Source organism: Tursiops truncatus, chromosome 3 (genome assembly GCF_011762595.2).
Source record: "Tursiops truncatus isolate mTurTru1 chromosome 3, mTurTru1.mat.Y, whole genome shotgun sequence".
NCBI classification, from domain to species: Eukaryota; Metazoa; Chordata; class Mammalia; order Artiodactyla; family Delphinidae; genus Tursiops; species Tursiops truncatus.
In genome coordinates, this window is record NC_047036.1 from 151,210,764 (window position 1) to 151,228,478 (window position 17,715).

The 17,715-nt window shown below is 56.4% G+C and overlaps 1 protein-coding gene across 7 annotated transcripts; it reads right to left on the minus strand.

Moving 5' to 3' along the window:
• Positions 1–409: 409 nt before the first annotated feature.
• RNF44 (ring finger protein 44) lies at positions 410–17,140 on the minus strand. Of its 7 annotated transcripts, none has more exons than XM_033853592.2 (12): positions 16,966–17,140; positions 16,062–16,235; positions 5,723–5,874; positions 5,325–5,514; positions 4,979–5,146; positions 4,398–4,574; positions 4,130–4,291; positions 3,923–4,047; positions 3,519–3,606; positions 3,309–3,430; positions 3,073–3,172; positions 410–2,869 (listed from the first exon to the last, which is right to left on the minus strand). In XM_033853592.2, exons 3-12 carry the CDS (start codon positions 5,827–5,829, stop codon positions 2,807–2,809), a joined length of 1,302 nt encoding a protein of 433 aa, XP_033709483.1. In that variant the 5' UTR covers positions 5,830–5,874; positions 16,062–16,235; positions 16,966–17,140; the 3' UTR covers positions 410–2,806. The 7 variants fall into 7 exon arrangements, with proteins under 7 accessions (XP_033709483.1, XP_073658920.1, XP_033709481.1 ...); XM_073802819.1 differs by lacking the exons at positions 16,062–16,235; positions 16,966–17,140 and adding exons at positions 10,390–10,718; positions 11,206–13,019; XM_033853590.2 differs by lacking the exon at positions 16,062–16,235 and having other exon boundaries at positions 16,966–17,122.
• Positions 17,141–17,715: the final 575 nt, after the last annotated feature.

Below are 17,715 nucleotides of genomic sequence, written 5' to 3' on the forward strand. Positions count from 1 at the left end.
GCTAGAGGTACCAGGAAGCACCAGGCAGAACAAAGTTGTAAGATGAAGAGAAACCTGGTTCCTTAGGACATGCCTGAGCCCCATCTGGTCAAGGCTGAAGCAGAACCTCCCTCCAGAACTTAAATGACAGACTAGTTAAGTGCCATTTCCCTCAAACCAGTTAGATGGAATCCTGTCGGTTGCCAACAGAATCCTAATTTGCCCGTGAAGCAGTGTGGCCCGGAGCAAGCTGTCACTGAACTGGCCCCGTAGATCCCTTTCCATCAGGAGGTATCACTTCCCCCAAGATTCCACAGCGAAGAACAATCTTTTCTGCCCCCCTCCTCCCTGTCCCCTACCCACCCTCAGACCGACATCCCCACGCGCGCTTCCCATCAAAAGGACGAGAACACAGGCGGCCAAAGGCAGCTTGGGCAGTACTCGATATACATCATACATTTATTATTAGTGAATATCCCTCTGAAATCAGCAACAATATTAAAAAAAATAATGATTGCACTACTTGGTCAAGCAGAACTAGCAAGTTTCATTTTAAAAAAAGTACAAATCTGTTAAAAATTTCAATCAGTATACACATATATAATACAACATACTAGTTATGTTAAATGCTACAAACCAATGTGAATTCAATGGAATGGAGAAAACCACACATTTAAGCTTTAAGAACCATTTTTTTCTCTATATATTAGCATTTTCTCAAATACATACATGGGAAAAATGAGGTAACTGTAAAATGTGCAAGGAACAGGGCCCCCCAAATTACATATATTTATATATATATATGTAATTTTATATATATATATATATATATATATATATAAAAGACCTTTCTAACACAGAATACAGGCACTGGGCCCAGCCAGGGCTGGGGGACAGCACCCACTGTCATGCCTAGGCCAGAAGTTGGTAAATAAAAGAGTAAACAATGACAAGCCCCCACCACAGGAAATCATTGGTAACATGGCATCTATAGCAAGGTCGGCAAATCACAAACATCCTAAATAATTGTTTTATAAATCTTTTTTTTTAAACTTTTTTTTTTTTTTAAATGTTGTGTTTCCCCCCCAATAGCTGCTCGTTGGAATCACTGCTGCAGTCAACACACCATCCGTGAGCCTGTTTCCACCTGCCCCAGGAACCGTTAAGGGTTTCGAAAACCTTTTTTTTGGGGGGTGGGGAAGGGAGGGGGTCGGAGAGGGTAGTTCTCTGTGTAAAACAGGTGGGGTTTCAACACTGCTATAAATATAGAAATGTCACCTGGAGTTATATACAGTAAGACTCTGGGTTCTCCATGGGGTGGGGGCCAGGCTGATGGGGCCCCACGGCAGGCTGGGGGGAGGCGGTGGGCCAGGGCCGCTGCGGGAGAACGAGGGTGGTTGGAGCATCCCTGAGGCAGCAGGCGCCAGGGGCTGCCTGCTAGGATGTGCCGGCCCCACACGCGGTTCGTTCGGCGCAGCAACCCCAGCGGGGGGTGAGGAAGAAACGGAATGGGACCCGGGTGGGTGAGGGTAGGGAGCTCGGCCAGACCCTCCGGGGGCTCCTCCAGGTCTTGGAGGGCAGGGCTCAGGCTGGGAGGGGGCCCCTGGAGGCGGGGTCCACACCCTCCTTGGACCCTGTCCCCCTGGGACTTCCCTGGAGGAGACACGCCCAGGCAGGTGGGAGACAGGCCCTGGCTAGAGAGGGAGAAATGCCCTGAAAAGCGTACGGTCCCGGTAGGCTCTGGGGACGTGTGCAGTACAGTGCATGGCAGTTATCAGCTGAGCACAGACCCCCCCCACCCCCCCAACCCCACCCATGACCGCCAGCCGCCTGGCCCCGCCCCAGCCTGGCCCCGCCCCAGCCGCGCACATGCATGCAGACCAGGCGGCACCACCAGACCATTCCCTGCCCCTGGGCACTTGGTCCTGGTTGGTCCCTATACACCCCCCCGCCCATTAAACCAAAAGAAAAGAAATTGTTTAAAAAATCCACACCCTCAAATCCTACACGCGATTTTGGGCCAAATGAATAAACAAAAACTGCTGCTCCTCACATTCATGCAAAACGACAGAGAGGGGAGATGGAGCATGGGTCTGGGCCCTGTCACCGCCAGGCAGGGGCAGCCACCAGCAACACAGGAAATCACTCTCCCTGGCCTGGTCCAGGCCCCCTCAGGATACATGCCGTCCCGGGTCAGGGCCTGCCTCCCACCTGCTCGGGAGGTTGGCTCTGATGCCCTCCAGCCTGGGCTTGGGGCAGGAATGTTGTACCCGAGGTGAGGGTCCTCTAGGGAGCCAGCCCCACCCCACAGCAACCTGGGTGGGGCTGGCTGCCTGAGTCTGTCTGGGGTCAAGGCAGGAGAACCCACTGGCCTCCTGCCACTGTCTGTCCACGCCTGTCAGTGCCACCTGAGCAGAGAGCACACCACTTCAGTGCAAGAGACCAGGCGACCGAGGACAGCACCCCCTTTGCCCATCCCGGGGCCAAGGATCTCCACCAGCCACACGAGGGTAATGAACCCCTGGCTCCCAGGGCCGGCAAGAAAAGGAGACAGACCCGAGGGCAAACAGGAGAGACTGAGTTAGGGACTCTCAGGCCGCTCCCTGGCGGGCGTCTTTTAGACTGGTGGGCAAACGGGGAGGGAGTCTTTGGAGCTTGGCAAATGCAAGGGCTTATTGCAGGGGCTTCTCTCGGGCTGACCCTGGCACCAGCTCTGGAGATGCAGGCAGGAACGGCAGGGCAGGCCTGGGCCACGCCCTCCTCGGCCTTCCGGGGCCCCCGGAGTTTCCAGAGCTTTGGGCAGGGTTCTCCTGGGTGGCTGTGGACTTCACTCAGCCTCCCTGGGCACCTCGGAAGCGTCAGCCCGACAAATGGGACACGTCCGGTTGGCCTGGGGGGAGCAGCCGCACATCAGGCTCCACTCTCACCGGACCCCCAACCCATCCGGGGCTGTTCTGCTGCCCGGTGGGGACCTGGCTCCCTGAGTGGAGCCGGAACTTCTGGATGCTGAAGAGGACACGAAGGGAAGCCCTCCAGGCCACCCTCCTCCCTCACTACACCAGGAACACCTGGGAGCGGGCGTGGCTACGTTACCTTCAACCACTTGTCGACACACTTGGTGTGGAACTCGTGGTTGCAGGGGAGGACCCGGAGCAGCTGCCGTGCCTCGAAGTCGCTGAAGCAGACGACACACCTGGGAGGAGGGCACAGAGCGTCACCCGCACACTGAAGGCGAGGGCAGGTTCGCGGCAGAGCACGAAGCGCTACCCTGGGAAGACCGCAACGCATCTGTGCTCACAGAGAGACAGGAGGGGGCGCAGGGCACTCACAGCGTCTGCTCTGACTGGTGGCTGTCAGGATGAAAGCGGTACGATGGAAGCTGCTCGATGTCCGCTTTGGTGAGGCCGCGAGGCTTGGCGTCTCCCAGCCGCTCTGCCAGGTTCAGGAGGGCCTGGACGTGTGCAGGAGGGGAGGGTCAGTGGCAGCCAGGGCTGGAAGTCCCCCATGCCCCCACCTCCCAGGACAGGGCTCCACGGGACCTCATAGTTCTCCATCTCCACGTCATCCACATCAAGATCCAGGCTGATGGTGGGCCCCATTGCTGTTGGTGACATTGGCAGCATCGAGCTAGGGGGAGATAGGTACGCGGGCCCGGGGTCAAGGTCAGTAGGCGTAAGGGGCGCAGAGCTGCTCCCGACTCCCGCCATGAAACAAAGCCCAGAACTCTGCACTGTTCACACCAGGGACCCCAGTGTCTGTCCCAAGATGTCGCAGTAGGGCAGGGAGCCCAGCTGGTGAGCGTGAGTGTGCATGTATGGTTTGGCGGGGATGCTAGGTGGCTCGAGAGGCCCCGGGACCCCACGGGGCTGTGTTTGGCTCTAACCACTAGAGGCCCCAGAAGAACAGGGCACCACAGCTCTGGGGCACATGTACAGGTACTTACAGGAAGTAGGGCAGGAAGCTGGGGTAATACGGTGGTGGTGGAGGCGGCGGGGGTGGTGGCGGGAGCGGCTGTTGTAGGCGGTATCTCTGGGTGCTCAGTCTCCGGGGCATCATGTGGGAATATGGCTGCAAGAGGGGGGCCAGGTGCACGTCAGCCATGGGCCTGTCTCCCGGTCACCCTAGATCCTGGGTGGGGAGTGGCACTTACCACACCAAAGGACAGCTCCTGGTGCAGGGTATCGTGGGGCAGGTAGTGCAGGGGCACGGATGGGGACAGAGTTGGGCCCGGGGCAGAGGTGGAGTAGGTGAAGCTCCCCAGGGGGTGCTGATCCCCCCGCAGGTCCACATCACTGTCGAGCCGCTGCAGGGGCTGGAAGAAGCAGGGGTGAGTCAGCAGAGTCAGTGACAAGGAAAGCCCCCACCTCCCTGCCCCACTTGCCATCCCCTCTAGCATCAGACCCATCGCTCAGACTCACCATACGTGGATGCTGGGTCTGCAGCGACACAAACTGCCCAAGAGGTGCCATATGAGCGGGCTGGGGGTGTGGGGCTGGCGGTGGAGGGTGCAGGATATAGTGGTCACTGGAGATAAGGTGGGGGTAGGCCTGATAGGGCACAGGGAGCTGCTGCATGGTACATGCCTGGATCAGCTGCTGAGAAAGGGGGCAGAGGCTGGAGAATGTTCTTCTGGGCTCTGGGCTGGGTCTGCTTGTGGCTGGGCCAGGGGCCATTCCACCCAGCGAGCGGTCCCAATCAAAGGCCTCTGGACCACCCATGCCTGGCCTAGGCCTCCCAGGCAGGACGTCTTGCTCTTAAGACCCACAGTTACCACTCCAAACCATAAAGCAGGCACTGGGAGCAGGGAGGTCCCTGAACTCTGAAGTGCCCTCCCACTGGACGTGAACGCACATATGCCGTTCTGGACAGGGCTGTGGCCTGGAGCCGAGCAGACACTGACAGCCTGGATGGGCGCTGTAAGCTCAGCTCAGTTCCGACACTGGCCTGTGCCTGGGGCCTTCAGCTGGGGGCAGGGCAGGAGGCCCAGGCGCTCACTCACCGGGGGCGGGAGGCAGCAGAGGGGATAGTGCTGCCCGCTGAACATCACGGAGCATGCTGGGAGCTGCTGGGTGCTGCAGCCAGGGATGTGTTGGCCTGTAGGCAAGGGGAAGCCTTGGGTCGTCACTGTGGTGACTGTGTAGGACAGAGGGACAGGTCCCTGGTGCACCTGCAGGAGGAGAGACCCAGGAACTGTAGGGAGGCCACTCTGCTGCCCCCAGGTGAGAAGCAAAGTCCTGCCGGGCCAGCTCTGGTGAAGGTGAAGTCAGGGCTTGCTCCCTCTGCTCCTCAGACTGGCTCGCCAGAGGCCAGGGGCAGCGGGGCGTGGGCATGGGGGTTCCGCTTACCTGCTCGTGGAGATCAACCATGAACGGGCTCTGCTGGGAGGCTGGGTGCAGCATTCGGGGGCTCCCGCCGGCAGGAGCCGAGGCTCGGCGCTCCTCTACGGGGAGGTATGCTGGTCGGGTCGGCGGCTGCTGGGAGGGTAAGCGCTCATCCTGGGTAGGTGGGCTGGCCAGGGGGCCCTCACGGCCAGGGCTGCACCACAGAGAGGAAGCCCCAGTAGCACTGACGGGGGCCGCTCATTCACAGAGCATGGAGAGAAGCCAAGGTCACTACCCACTGGGGAAGGAAGACAGCTCAGGGCCCTGTGCCCTACCACCCCTGGCCCCTGTGCCCCAGCCCAGGCTGAAAGCTCCAGTACCAGGGGCTCCGGGCTCCACAGGACTGGGAGGTTCCCTCCTACCTTCCCCAGAGCTGGCCTGGGCTGCTGCTGGGTCCTGCAGAGAATCGCCGCTGACCCACAGGGGCAGAGGGCGGCCACCTAGTCACTGCCAGAGCCCATGGCTGCATCAGGGGAGGCAGAGGGGTGGAGGGGCTGGGCCAGGGCTCACAACCCTAGGAAGCAAACCGACAAAGGAACTAAGGTACAGAGAAGTCCAGTCCCTTGCTCCATTAGGGGTCGGGGAGACAGAATCAAACCTCTGCAGCCTGGTTCCAGAGGCCACTGATGCCCACCACACCCTGGGCTCCCCAGGCAGCGCTGCGCTCTGGCACTAGGGTTCAGGCTTGGCCTGCAGGGAGTCCAGGCCTTAGTTTCCTGCGCTGTGAAATGAGATCAGGGTCCGCCTCAGGGTAAGTTCAGAGGGCTGGCCGGCATGCTTCCAGGCCAGGGGGCTCTGGTAAGGCCCCCTCAGGGTGGGGTCTCCAGGAAAACCTGTCCTGGCGTGGGGATCTACAACTCTGACCTCTAGGTAACTGGGGCTCCTGAGGGGACTCCAGCTTCCTCCCTTCTGTCTGGTTGGCTCAAGATGGATTGCAAACAGGCCTGGGGCCTAGTTCTTCCACTAGTAACAGGTGAGAGGTTCTGACTTGGTTCTTGCCCTCGGGGTTCCCAGTCCAAGCCAAGTCAGTACAGTCATTCCTCAGTATCCACGAAGGATTGGTTCTAGGACCCCCACGATACCAAAATCCGAGGATGCTTAAGTCCCTTATATAAAATGGTATAATATTTGCATATAATCTACACACATCCTCCCATGGACTTTAAATCATTTCTACATTACTTATGATACCTAATACAATGTAAATGCTATGTAAATATGATGTAAATGCTATGTAAGTGACAAATTCAAGTTTTGTTTTTTGCAACTTTATGGAATTTTTTTCCCTAAGTATTTTAAATCTGCAATTGGTTACATCCATGGATGTGGAACCCATAGATAGAGAGGGCTGACTGTATACTTCCTTTTCATAATCTGTTCCCACAGTGCCTACCCAAATGGGACTTCACCTACTCTTCAAGTAAGGTACTGTTAGCCTCATTTTGCAGAAGAGAAAACTGAGGCTCAGAGACGAAAGGACTTGCCCAAGGCCTCACAATAAGTGTCAAAGCTGGGAGGTGGGCTGACTACCAGCCTCTTGCTGCACACTGATGCTGATGGGAAGGGGTCCAGCCCAAGGGTTCTGGCAGGACGTGATGAAGGAAGTCAACCTCTGGTGAACTGGTGGGTCTGGCGTGCAGCCAGGCCCTTTGTGTGTGGGGGGAGTGCATGCAAACCAGACCCAACACAGCCCCCAAGTCGGAGGTGGGGCTTGCTGAGAAAAGAGGAAGCAAGAACCTAAACCTAAGGGAGGAAGTTGAGTGAGAATGGGGCGGGGCAGGAGCTAGGGTCCAGGTGGGGAAAGTTGGGGGGACCACTCATTAACTCCAGAGGTTGGAATGAGGCCCTGCCAGGGAAAACTCTGGAAACTGTCAGACCCTGCAATGCTGAAGGGCGCATCCAACAGGACCAGCCTTTGGCTGTTCCTGCCACAGGGAACCCTGCCTCCATCTAACAAAACTCCTATGCTTCCTTCATACCCAGCTTTAAGTGTCACCTCCCTGCTAACACAGCTAGGGAACCGGTGTACTGTCCCCTCAACACCTTGTTCCTTTCCTCTGTGCTGGGCTTTACGTGCATGGGCCCTGACTTTCAAAATGAGCCTGAAAGGGAGGCTCTTCACCTGATAAGACAGCACAGGGCCAAGGCCACAGCCACAGTAGAGCTGAAATTCACATTTCTCCTACCCAACCTGGGCTCCAGCACTTGGCAGAGGGGTGGGCAGGGCCCAGTGACCAGCTTGTGTCCAGCACAGGGCAGGCCCGATGTGGTAAATGCTCACTGGAGAGCCAATTACATAGGTCTAAGGCCATGTCTGGCAGCAGTGAAGTTAGTGCCAATGATTAAAAACTGGGACATAAAAAAATCTGTCCTTTCAGTGTGTTGTGTGTGTGGCGGGGGGAAGGAAGCAGAAAATCTGGTCCCACTGGGCCCTCATTTCTGCTTGACCCACCTCACTCTGGGCATGAGTTTTCTCTCCAGGCCACCCCAGGCCCATTCCTTGCCTGCCCACCACAGGTGACTGGGGTCGTGAGCCCCCAGCGTGGGCCAAGTGCATATCCTTACACTCATGTGTACACACACAGCCTCCTTGATTCCTGCTGATAATCCAGCCGAGCAAACAAAGGCCAAGAGAGACTCAGAGGAAACCCCTAAATAACTTAACAACAGACTCCTGACCCACCCCAGATTTTTGGATCAGAATCTTTGGAGGGTTGGGGAACAAGGGCACCTAGATTTCTACTAAATTCCCCAGCAGTTTCTACAGCAGAGGCAGGTGCTTGAGAACCTCTGTTCTAACTGACCTCTGAGATCCTGGGAGCCCACAGTCCTGCCTATGAGGAGTATACAATACTTCCCATGTGCCATCCTGATAAGTCCTCATAGCAACCTTCAGAAGTAGGCATGCTGAGGCTCAGAGAAGTGAGGTCCAAGGCCAGTCAGTTGGAGCTGTGAGTGCACTGGGACATGGCAGTGGCCTCAACTGCTCCTCTTGTGCCAGGCTGTCTTGAAGTCCGGGCAGTGTCAAGGCTCAGGGGTGCAGAATCACAGAGGCCTAGGCCCATGGGAATCTGCTCTGGCCAGCCTCTTCAAGGACACCCACACCTCAGGAAAGGAAGTGGCAAGGAGCCGAGAAACCCAACCACCAGACAGAAGGCCTCTAGCTGTGACTGACGGTGACAAAGATGACAGTGTTGACCCTTGCATTCTTACACACAATACCCTGACTTCTGGCCAGAGTCTTGGCTGAGGATTGGGCACATCGCCTCCCCTCTCTGAGCCTCAGTTTATTCATCTGTAAAATGGGAATAGCCCAATAATCACCTCCCAAGACTGCTTAAAGGCTGCTGCAGTGATTTGTAAAGTTTAGGTGTGACCGATCACTATCAGAAAATACAACAGGCTGACCTTCACTCCCACCCCCCAAGCAGCTTAAAGATGCTATTTTAAGCTCTGCAGGAGGCAGCTGGGAAACATGCCTCCCTCAGGGAATATCGTCTCCCAGCTGGCAAGGGAGGGGACCCTGGTTCTTGACTGGAGACAGAGATGTCCCATGGGAAACTCACCCACTTCACAGTTGAGGAAACTGAGACCAGGAGAAAGAAAGTAACTTGCTGCAGACCACAAAGCCAAAGAAGGACAGAATTAGTCCTGGCTGGCCCGCTAGGCCCAGATTTCCTCAACCCCTGACTCTCATTACCATCAGTAACCTCAAGAATTACCTAATGCCAATTCTCTACTGCAGGCCCTAAAGGAGATCAGGGGAGCTTTCTCTTTCAGGCATCCTGACTAGACCTATTGTGGAAAGAAGCAAGTAAGGCCCAGAGCTGGAGCAGCAACTTGCTCAAGGTCAAACAACAAGGCCACCACCTAACTGCTCTGCCTTTCACCACACCTCCTCTGTGCTGGGCTCTCAGTGAGGTCTCCGTAAAAGGGTCTTGAGGGTCCCTAAATCCAATCTCGCCCAGAAGCAGGGACTGCACCTTGCATCCACCCCCTCGCCCAGGAGGCAGCCAACTCCCTAGTTCCTATCCCCATCCTGGTCTAGGGAGATCCTGACATATCATTTGGGCCTGGGGGCTGTTTGCAGGTACAGGGACTGTTTTGCAGATAAGCTAAGTCAGGCCCTGAGAACAGGAGCAGACTCAGGCAGGCTGAGGAGCCCCCCTCCCACCCCTCAAAAAAGAGGCGGGTTGGGCCCAGCACTGACTGGTGGGCAAGCAGAGCTCCCTAACTGTGGTGCCTGGAGGCAGCTGAGAGCAGGACCACCAGGCTGCGAGTTAAGAGTTGTTGGCCAGCCCAGACTCCCTGGGTGACCTTGGTCAAGGAAATCTTCCCTTCTGTGCGCCTCAGTTGCCACAACTGTAAAATGGGAGTGGAAATCTCTCCTTCCCAGAGCTCCCAAATAAAGCCACAAGAGGCAAGACGCAAAAAACCAGGTGGTCACATTACTGGGGGAGGAAACCAGTGTCCCTGAGGAGCAAGCCCCTCCTCAATGTGGGCCAGGAGCAGGTTGCGGGATTCGGGGAGCTTCCTCAGCCATCCCTCCCTGGGACTGGGGACGTGGGTGGGGAGGACGTGGTACAGATACTCGCCCAGAGAGGGGCTTCCCTCATCCCCCTCTCACTCCTTTGTGCCGGGCTCGGGGGGACATCGGGGGCTGGAGGCCATACGGCGGCGTCGGGGCCAGAGCGCTGTGACTTTAAGAGCCGAGGATCCCGGACCATGTGCTCGGCGTGAGACAAAAGCAACAACAAAGGAAGTGGCGGCGGCAGGGGGAGGGGGCGGCTCCTTCCTCTCCAACCGCAGCGCTCTGCCTCTGGAGAAGGGAGACTCGGCCTAGCCTTGGGGGGCGCTGGGGGTGGGGAGGGGTCCCGGATTCTAGAGGCCTCGCCATCTCCCCTCCGGACTGCCCGTAATTAACTCCTGCAGAGCCAGCTAGATCACAGCCCTCAGTCCCAGGGGAAGTGGGGGGCAGGAATTCCAGGGATGCGGAAATCGGGAGCTGGGGGCTCTGGCCCCGACTCACCTTCGGCCGCCTGGCCACACGTTGACTCCTTTGTTCCCGATCTAGGACGGCCAAGCTGGGCAAGAGGCGGGGGTGGGGGGGTGGGAGTGTGCTGCCTGGACCCTTTAAGAGCCCCCGCCCTGAGGAACAATGTGCTCCCTTCCCCACCCCCCCGGTCCGGGGGCAGTCCGGCTCCTTCCGGGGCCCTCTTTCTTTGTTGTCCGTCCGCCGGGCGTCTGCCTCGCGAGGCCCACGCGCGGTCAGTCTCTCGGCCCAGGCCCTCTGGGAGCGGGAGGCGGCGCAGGACGCGGCCGGGTTTGCGCAGCTGCCGGCGACTGGCCCTTTAAGAACTGTCCGCGGCGGCAGCGGAATGTAACAAACCCCACATTTGATTCACAACATTCGAAGCGGCGGGGTCGCGCGCCGGGCGGGAGGGGGGCTCGCGGGGGCGCGCCGGGAGGTTCCGGCAAACAGTAGCCGACTGCTCCCCGCGAGGGCCCCGCCCCTTGCTAAGAGTTCCGCCCCTCGGGGGCGCCAAGAGCCAATCATTCGCCGAGACTCGGCACGTGATTAGTGGGCCGCCATCTTGGAAGGCAGTTTTTTTTTTTTTAAAACCTCCTCTCGCCCCCACCTCCTCACTTAAAGTGCCCGCAGCCATCACAGGAAAGGGGCGGGGCCACATGGTCTGACCTAAAGAGGGGAGACCGCGCGGTAAGCAAGACAAATTGGCTGTAACTCTAACTTGCTATGCAAACTCACAAATCACTCATGCTTCTGAGGCTCAGTTTCCCCGCCACATAAGTGGGTCCCGCCGGGAGAGCCGCAGCCCGGACTTACTGTGTCATGGTCCCCTCCTTGGGACGGCGCCTGGGACGCAAGTGCAATGGACCTGACCTTCGACAGGGCAGCAGCGGCTCTTAAGCCAGTCCGAGTGGTTAGGAAGGCTCTAACAGCCCTGGGCCGGCAACCTCCCCGGAGATGACGTCAGCCCCGAAAGCTACTGCGCCGCGATGACATCATGGCCTGGCCTCCTCGCATCTCCTTGTTTATACTGCGCGGTGGCTTTAAAAAGTTGGGAGGGGCTGGATTGCCCAACGAACCAATAATGGGCAACCCATGCAAATAAGCTAACGCTTGTCGGGAAGGATTGGCCCGGCTCCCGTTGACGTCACAGAGACATTTAAACACCCCGCCCCCAGCGTGGCCCGGGAAAAGGGCGGGGAACAGTTTGAAGCTGGAGCAGCAGTCGTCCCGCGCTCTAATTGCTCTAGGCGAGGCCTCGGAGAGCTCCCTGCTTAGGGGGATTGGGGAACTAAACCCAATGAAGTCTTTAGTTTTCTACTGTACTCCTCCTAGCAATTATGAGACGCATTACTACAACCTGCCCATTTTACAGATGGGTAGAGAGACTCAAGAGGGGTGTCATTCACCCCAGGTTACAAAGCGAGGAAGAGTGGCCGAGCAGATACTTGAACCCAAGCCAAAGCCCAGCGTCGTTCCCCTTTGCCTCGACGCCTCCCCAGGCAGACGTTATACAAAGTGGGGTATTATCTCTACATCGATAGAAAAAAAAAAAAAGCTGGGAGCTGGGAACAGGTCAAATAAATTATGCATATAATCAATAACTGGACTCCTCTGTATGCAGCTGCACTGACATAGGGTTACCTCCAGCACAGCCCTAAACAAGATACCAGCAAAAAATGTTAAAACATTTGTTAAGCCTGTGTGGTGGGGTTGCTGGGTGTGTGTGTGTGATTTTCTATGCTTCTTTGGTATATTTCATAATCCCAAATTTAAAAACTGAAAGAAAGATACTGAACAGAGTATAACAGTATCAATGTTTTTAAAAACTGGATATATACAGTATCTGTATATAGAATATTCCTGGAAGGATATACAGGAGACTGATTAATAACTGTCCTCAGGGAGAACTGGAGGAGAGCACTGGGTCAGGATAGACTTTTTATTGTATACGCTTTTGTACATTTGCTCCTTAAAAACAAAACAAAACAAGAAAAACTCTATACAGTATAACCTACTGAAAATTCTAAAGAAAATTACTGTGAAAGAGTATGTTTTAAATATTTTAAGCCATAAAAAACTTGTGTTCCTTTAGAGTCAGAAATCCCCCTTTGGAAAGGGTATCCAGTGGAAACAATCCAGAAGGAAGCTGGGGAACAGACATGCTTATCCAAGTGTTGTTTAGACCAGCAACAATCTGACACCACAATGTGGATGGCAGCCAGCAACACGATGACTGAAAATGGTACCCACTCGCTGTTTGCATATCTCTAAGGACAGAAGATCAAGTTCATGATGCAGTGCTACAGACGTTACCTGGAATGCCAAACTCTATCCATCATAGTTAAACTACGTGTGCATGAGAATAAATGGGGTTGCGTTTCTCTAACCATCTCCTTATCAGCAACTCTCCCTTCTCCTAAATCCCTTCCAACCTTTTATTTTTCTCACTCTGTAAAAGCAATCAGAAAATGCTTCCCACATTCAAAGTGCCTACATTGTTAAGACCACCCCCCTGCTTGCCTGTGTAGGGATAGAACCTGCAATGGCTCCCTAATGCCTGGCTTTCAGGGCTCTGTTTAACAAGACAAGCTTCCCTTACCAAACTTTTTTTTTTTTTTTTTTTTTGCGGTACGCGGGCCTCTCACTGCTGTGGCCTCTCCCATTGCGGAGCACAGGCTCTGGACGCGCAAGCTCAGCAGCCATGGCTCATGGGCCTAGCCGCTCTGCGGCATGTGGGATCTTCCCGAACCGGGGCACGAACCCGTGTCCCCTGCATCGGCAGGCGGACTCTCAACCACTGCGCCACCAGGGAAGCCCCCCTTACCAAACTTTTCAGGCTCACCTCTCCCCAGCCTCTCTCCCATGACCATGGCAGTGCTCCCTCTGGCCTTCCCTGCCTGAGATGCTCTCTCTCTTCCTTTCTACGAATCCATTCCTCTTCTCTGTCCCTTGAGGCTCTGCTCCCATCTCACCTCTTATAGGAAGCTGTGAAGTCTCTAGCTTGTATTGAACTCCTCTGTCTCTGAACTCAGGCCTAGACGCACCCTGACCTTCACTTCATGCCATTTAATTTGCACACAACCCTGTCGTGATTGCTTCGTGTCTCACTCAGTAATCTCCTCCTGGGCTTCCCTGGTGGCACGGTGGTTAAGAATCCGCCTGCCAAAGCAGGGGACACGGGTTCAATCTCTGGTCCGGGAAGATCCCACATGCCGTGGAGCAACGAAGCCCGTGCACCACAACTACTGAGCCTGTGCTCTACAGCCCATGCGCCACAACTACTGAGCCCGCGTGCCGCAACTAGCAAAGCCGGCGCGCCTAGAGCCTGTGCTCTGCGACAAGAGAAGCCACTGCAACAAGAAGCCCGCGCACCGCAACTAAAAGTAGCCCCTGCTCGCCACAACTAGAGAAAGCCCGTGCGGAGCAGCGAAGACCCAACACAGCCAAAAATAAATAAATAAATAAAGAATCTCCTCCTGGCGGAAGAGGATACAGCATTTTTAACTGCACTGACATTCAGCCTTCACTGAGAGGCAGACACCACGGGGTAACCAGTCTCATTTTATGGTTGAGGATCTGAGGCTCAAGGAGGTGAAGTGACTTGCCCGAGGCCACAATGTGAAAATCCTTTACCACTCCCCACCCTCAGAAAGCGACTCCAGTAACTACTCCACAATCCAGTTACTCCTTTGAAGCCACCAAGCCTCTGACTGTGCCATTCTCTCAGTCTAAAATGTCCTCAACACCCCTACTCACCTCTGGCCAAACCCTGCTCAACCTTCGGGGCTCAGCTCAAAGGCTGCCTCCTCGGAGCCTCTCCTGACCATCTGCTGGCTTCTTCAATATACGGCATGACTATTATCACACCACATCAGGATGGCAGAAGGTATCTCCATGGGACTGCTCTCCCTACCCGCAGCAGGGCCTGGCTCACACTTCCTTGGATGCCCAAGGAAGGGACTCTGTATTGCCCTTCCTTGCCCCTGATGCTTCAGGGCCAGGAAATCCTTGCCCTGTGTTCTCTCATGCATGACCCTCTAGTTTACGCCCCTGGGAGGCCCTCAGTAAATTCCCACAGACCTCTGGGTTCCCCCCAGGACCGGAGGCCAATAACACATCTCCCTCTGAAAAACCTTGCTGGGTGCATGCAGAATCACTCTGGAGCAAGAGGGAGGGAGGCTCAATTTTACCAGATTTCTCAGAGAAGCCAGAAGTCTGGACTTTCCTCTCAGGTTCACTGACAAGTCTTATGCTTTGGAACCCCAACGTGGGCCCAACGGCCTGCATACCTACTCTGTGCCCCATTCTTATCACCCCACCCCCACTCCCTTGAAGGCAGGTTCTGTTACTTTCACCTTACACAGATGAGGAAAGTGGCTAAGGAAATGACTCCCCTTGCCACAGATCCCAGAAGTGTAGCCCAGGTGGGGGTGGCTCACTCTTGCCCAGGCATCTGCCTCGAAGCTCTGTGGAGAAATCAGGGTTCTAGAGTCTTCTGCATGATCTGGGCAAGTCCTACCCTGATCATCTCATTGGTCCTTCCAATGACCTAAGAGCTAGGTACCAGTGTTTGCTCCAAGAAGCTTGGGCAAGAGAGGATATGATTCACCCACCGTCACACAGCCATCAAGGGGCAAACCTGGGATCACATTTTAAACGAAGATTAAGTTTGGTGCATGCAATGCAAATGCCAACACAGGGTCCCCAAGTGTTGCTCAATAATCAAAAGCACAGATGTCCTGGGGCAAGAGACTCTCCAGGTCCCAGAGTGGAAGAGTAGCAGAGAGGGATTTGAATCCTGGTCCCTCGAGTGCAAAGTACTGGATGCTACAATCCAGCTTCCACTTCCAGGCCTCCTCTGCAGGAGATGGGAGGGATTCTGTGCAGGCAGGAAGAAGGTGGGGTCATCGGTTCCTTCTGGAGCCCTCCCCTGCTCCATCTGCCTACCTAAGACCTGGACAGCTGGCTGCCTCCTTCCCTCCATCAGGATCAGAAAGTACTCCACTCCTTTTTTCTAAGACCCCTCAAACTCTCCTCCAGATGCAGGGCCTTCCCAAGTGGAGCTGGCAGAACATAGAGATTGAGGGACCATCCAGGGACACACAACACAGCCTGGTAAAGCCAGCTCAGGACACAGACCTCCCAGCTACCCCAGGGCATCAGACCTGAGCCTCACGCTCCAGGCTGGGGGTTGACAGGCCCCCTGCCAAGTCCTCTCTGCTCAGGGCAGGCCTGAACACACCTGAGCCCCAAGCTTTGTCTCCCCTAAAAAGCAGAGGCTGTTTGTGCATATGGGGGAGGGCAGAGTGTCTGTAAAGGTGTTCCCAGGTCTGGGTCCAGGGCTGCAGCACTCTGGCTCCAGCTTTGAGACTTGGTCACTTATGTGGTCTCACTCTTCTTCAGTCTCATCTGTAAAACCAGGATGATGACAACACTAATGACAGATGACATTTACTGAGCACTTAGTGTGTGTAGCACTGCTGTTCATCTCCTATAGGCTACTGAGGGGGCAGGCATACACTGATGGTTAAATACAGAGCCTCTGAAACCAGCCCACCGAGGCTTGGACCCTGGCTCTGCCTTTTAGCAGCTTGGTGACCTTGAGGAAGTCACCACCTCTATGAGGCTCACAGTTTGTCCAGGTGTAAAATGGGGGCGATTATACCTACCTCAATGAGTAAATAGTGGCTCTCACTTGTGTGTGCATCTTCGGCGGTACCTGCCTGGCTTTCTGGGTCTGGGTCTGCGCTTGAATGTGTGAGCTTTGAGGGTAGGGCGTTGGGAGGGGCTCCCCTTTCTGACTACCTCCCCGCTGTAGCTCTCACCACTGGAACCCGCAGGGTCTGCAGAGGAAGGAGCAGGTACCATCACCACATCATCCGGTGATGAAAATTGGGGGCTGTAAGAGTGGGGGTGCCTGGCAGACCCAGGGAGAGATGAGTCCAGCCGAATTCCCCATTTTCCCTCTATCCAAGGCCAGTTTCCTACACCCACATCTCCTTCCCACCCCGACACCATCTCGACTCGGGCTTAATAGCCCTCAGGCAACAGAAGGTGTGTGACCTTGGACAAGACACAGACCCTCTGGAGTCCCCGCCTTCCTACGCCCTCAAAGCAGTAACCAAGCCGCTGGCGCGCGGCGGTCTGTTCCCCGGACCCGCAGCCGCCCCAGGGCAGGGCTCGGGTCGCTCTGGATCCCCAGAGGCTGGGACAAGGAGCGTTGGTAAAGTGGGGCAGTCGTGACGAGGCCAAAGGACTGCAGCTCTGTCCCGGACGCCTGGGGCCCAGCCGAAGCCGACACTCGCCAGGGGTTGCGATCGGGGCATGAGTGGGGCGCAGGGCACGCTGGGACTCGTAGTTCCCAGGGCCTCCCGTACTGGGGCTCTTAGACCTACCGGGCGGAGCAGCTCTGGCTCCGGGTCCCGGGACAGCGAGCTCCGGCCCTGCGGGCGCAGGCAGCGGCCTCGCTGGATGTCCCTGTGCTACACTGCCAGCCCGCGGCCGCCCCCTATCGCTCCGTCTCTCTGGCCCCGCGCCTGGGGCGCAAGGCGCAGGGTCCAGGCCGGGCGTTACCTGGGTCCGCGGCGGGGCTCCACCCCCACCGGGAGGCCGGCGCGTCGCTCCCGCTGCAGCCGGGGGTCCCGGTCCAGCTGCGGCTCGCGCCGCCTGCCGCGGCCCCCCCTCTGGCCCCAGGCAGTGGAACCGTCCACGAACCTCTTCGCCCGGGCGCGCGCACGCGCGCGCGGGGTCCACGCCGGCTACGCAGCTTCACCCTCCCTCCCGCGGGTGTATGGAAGTACCTGGACTGCACCAAGCGCGCGGGAGCGGAGGGTGGGAGGAGGAGGAGCGTGTTTCGGCCACGCCCACTCAGTGTCCAGCGGCAAAGGGCGCGCAAGGGCAAAGAGTCCGGGGCCTGGCCTTCCAGCCGCCCCCTTACTACTGTGTGCCCTTGGCGAGTGACTAAATAGGAAAGATATTACGACTCCGTGGTCGTTCAAGGAACCTTCCCTTAGCGGACAGTTTGTTCCCCTCCCTCAGCCTCGGAATTGTGTGTGTGTGTGTGTGTGTCAAGGATCAATATACAAAGATTAAGGACTATGGGGTCAGCAGTTCTTGGTTCCTCCCTTTGTGTCGTTCTCTGAGCTTCAGTTTCTTCGTCTGTGAAATGTGAGCGATGATAACCGCCTTTAGGCGGTAGGGAGACTAGTGATAAGAGAATGCGTATGCCCATGGCTAGAGCTAGCCTGGACCGGAGCGTGGCTGATACCTGCTCAGGCCGGGCATCCCCAGTCCCAGAGAGGATCCCCGCCGCCTGCATCCTTG

What these genes read in the sequence shown, in the direction of transcription:
- RNF44 (XM_033853592.2), bottom strand. Translation starts at nt 5,829, where the DNA reads ATGCAGCCATGGGCTCTGGCAGTGACTAGGTGGCCGCCCTCTGCCCCT. An exon ending in AGACCCAGCATCCACGTATG is followed by an intron (nt 4,292 to 4,397) that starts GTGAGTCTGAGC and finishes TGCTTCTTCCAG; the next exon opens with CCCCTGCAGCGGCTCGACAG. An exon ending in AGGAGCTGTCCTTTGGTGTG is followed by an intron (nt 4,048 to 4,129) that starts GTAAGTGCCACT and finishes CCCCTCTTGCAG; the next exon opens with CCATATTCCCACATGATGCC.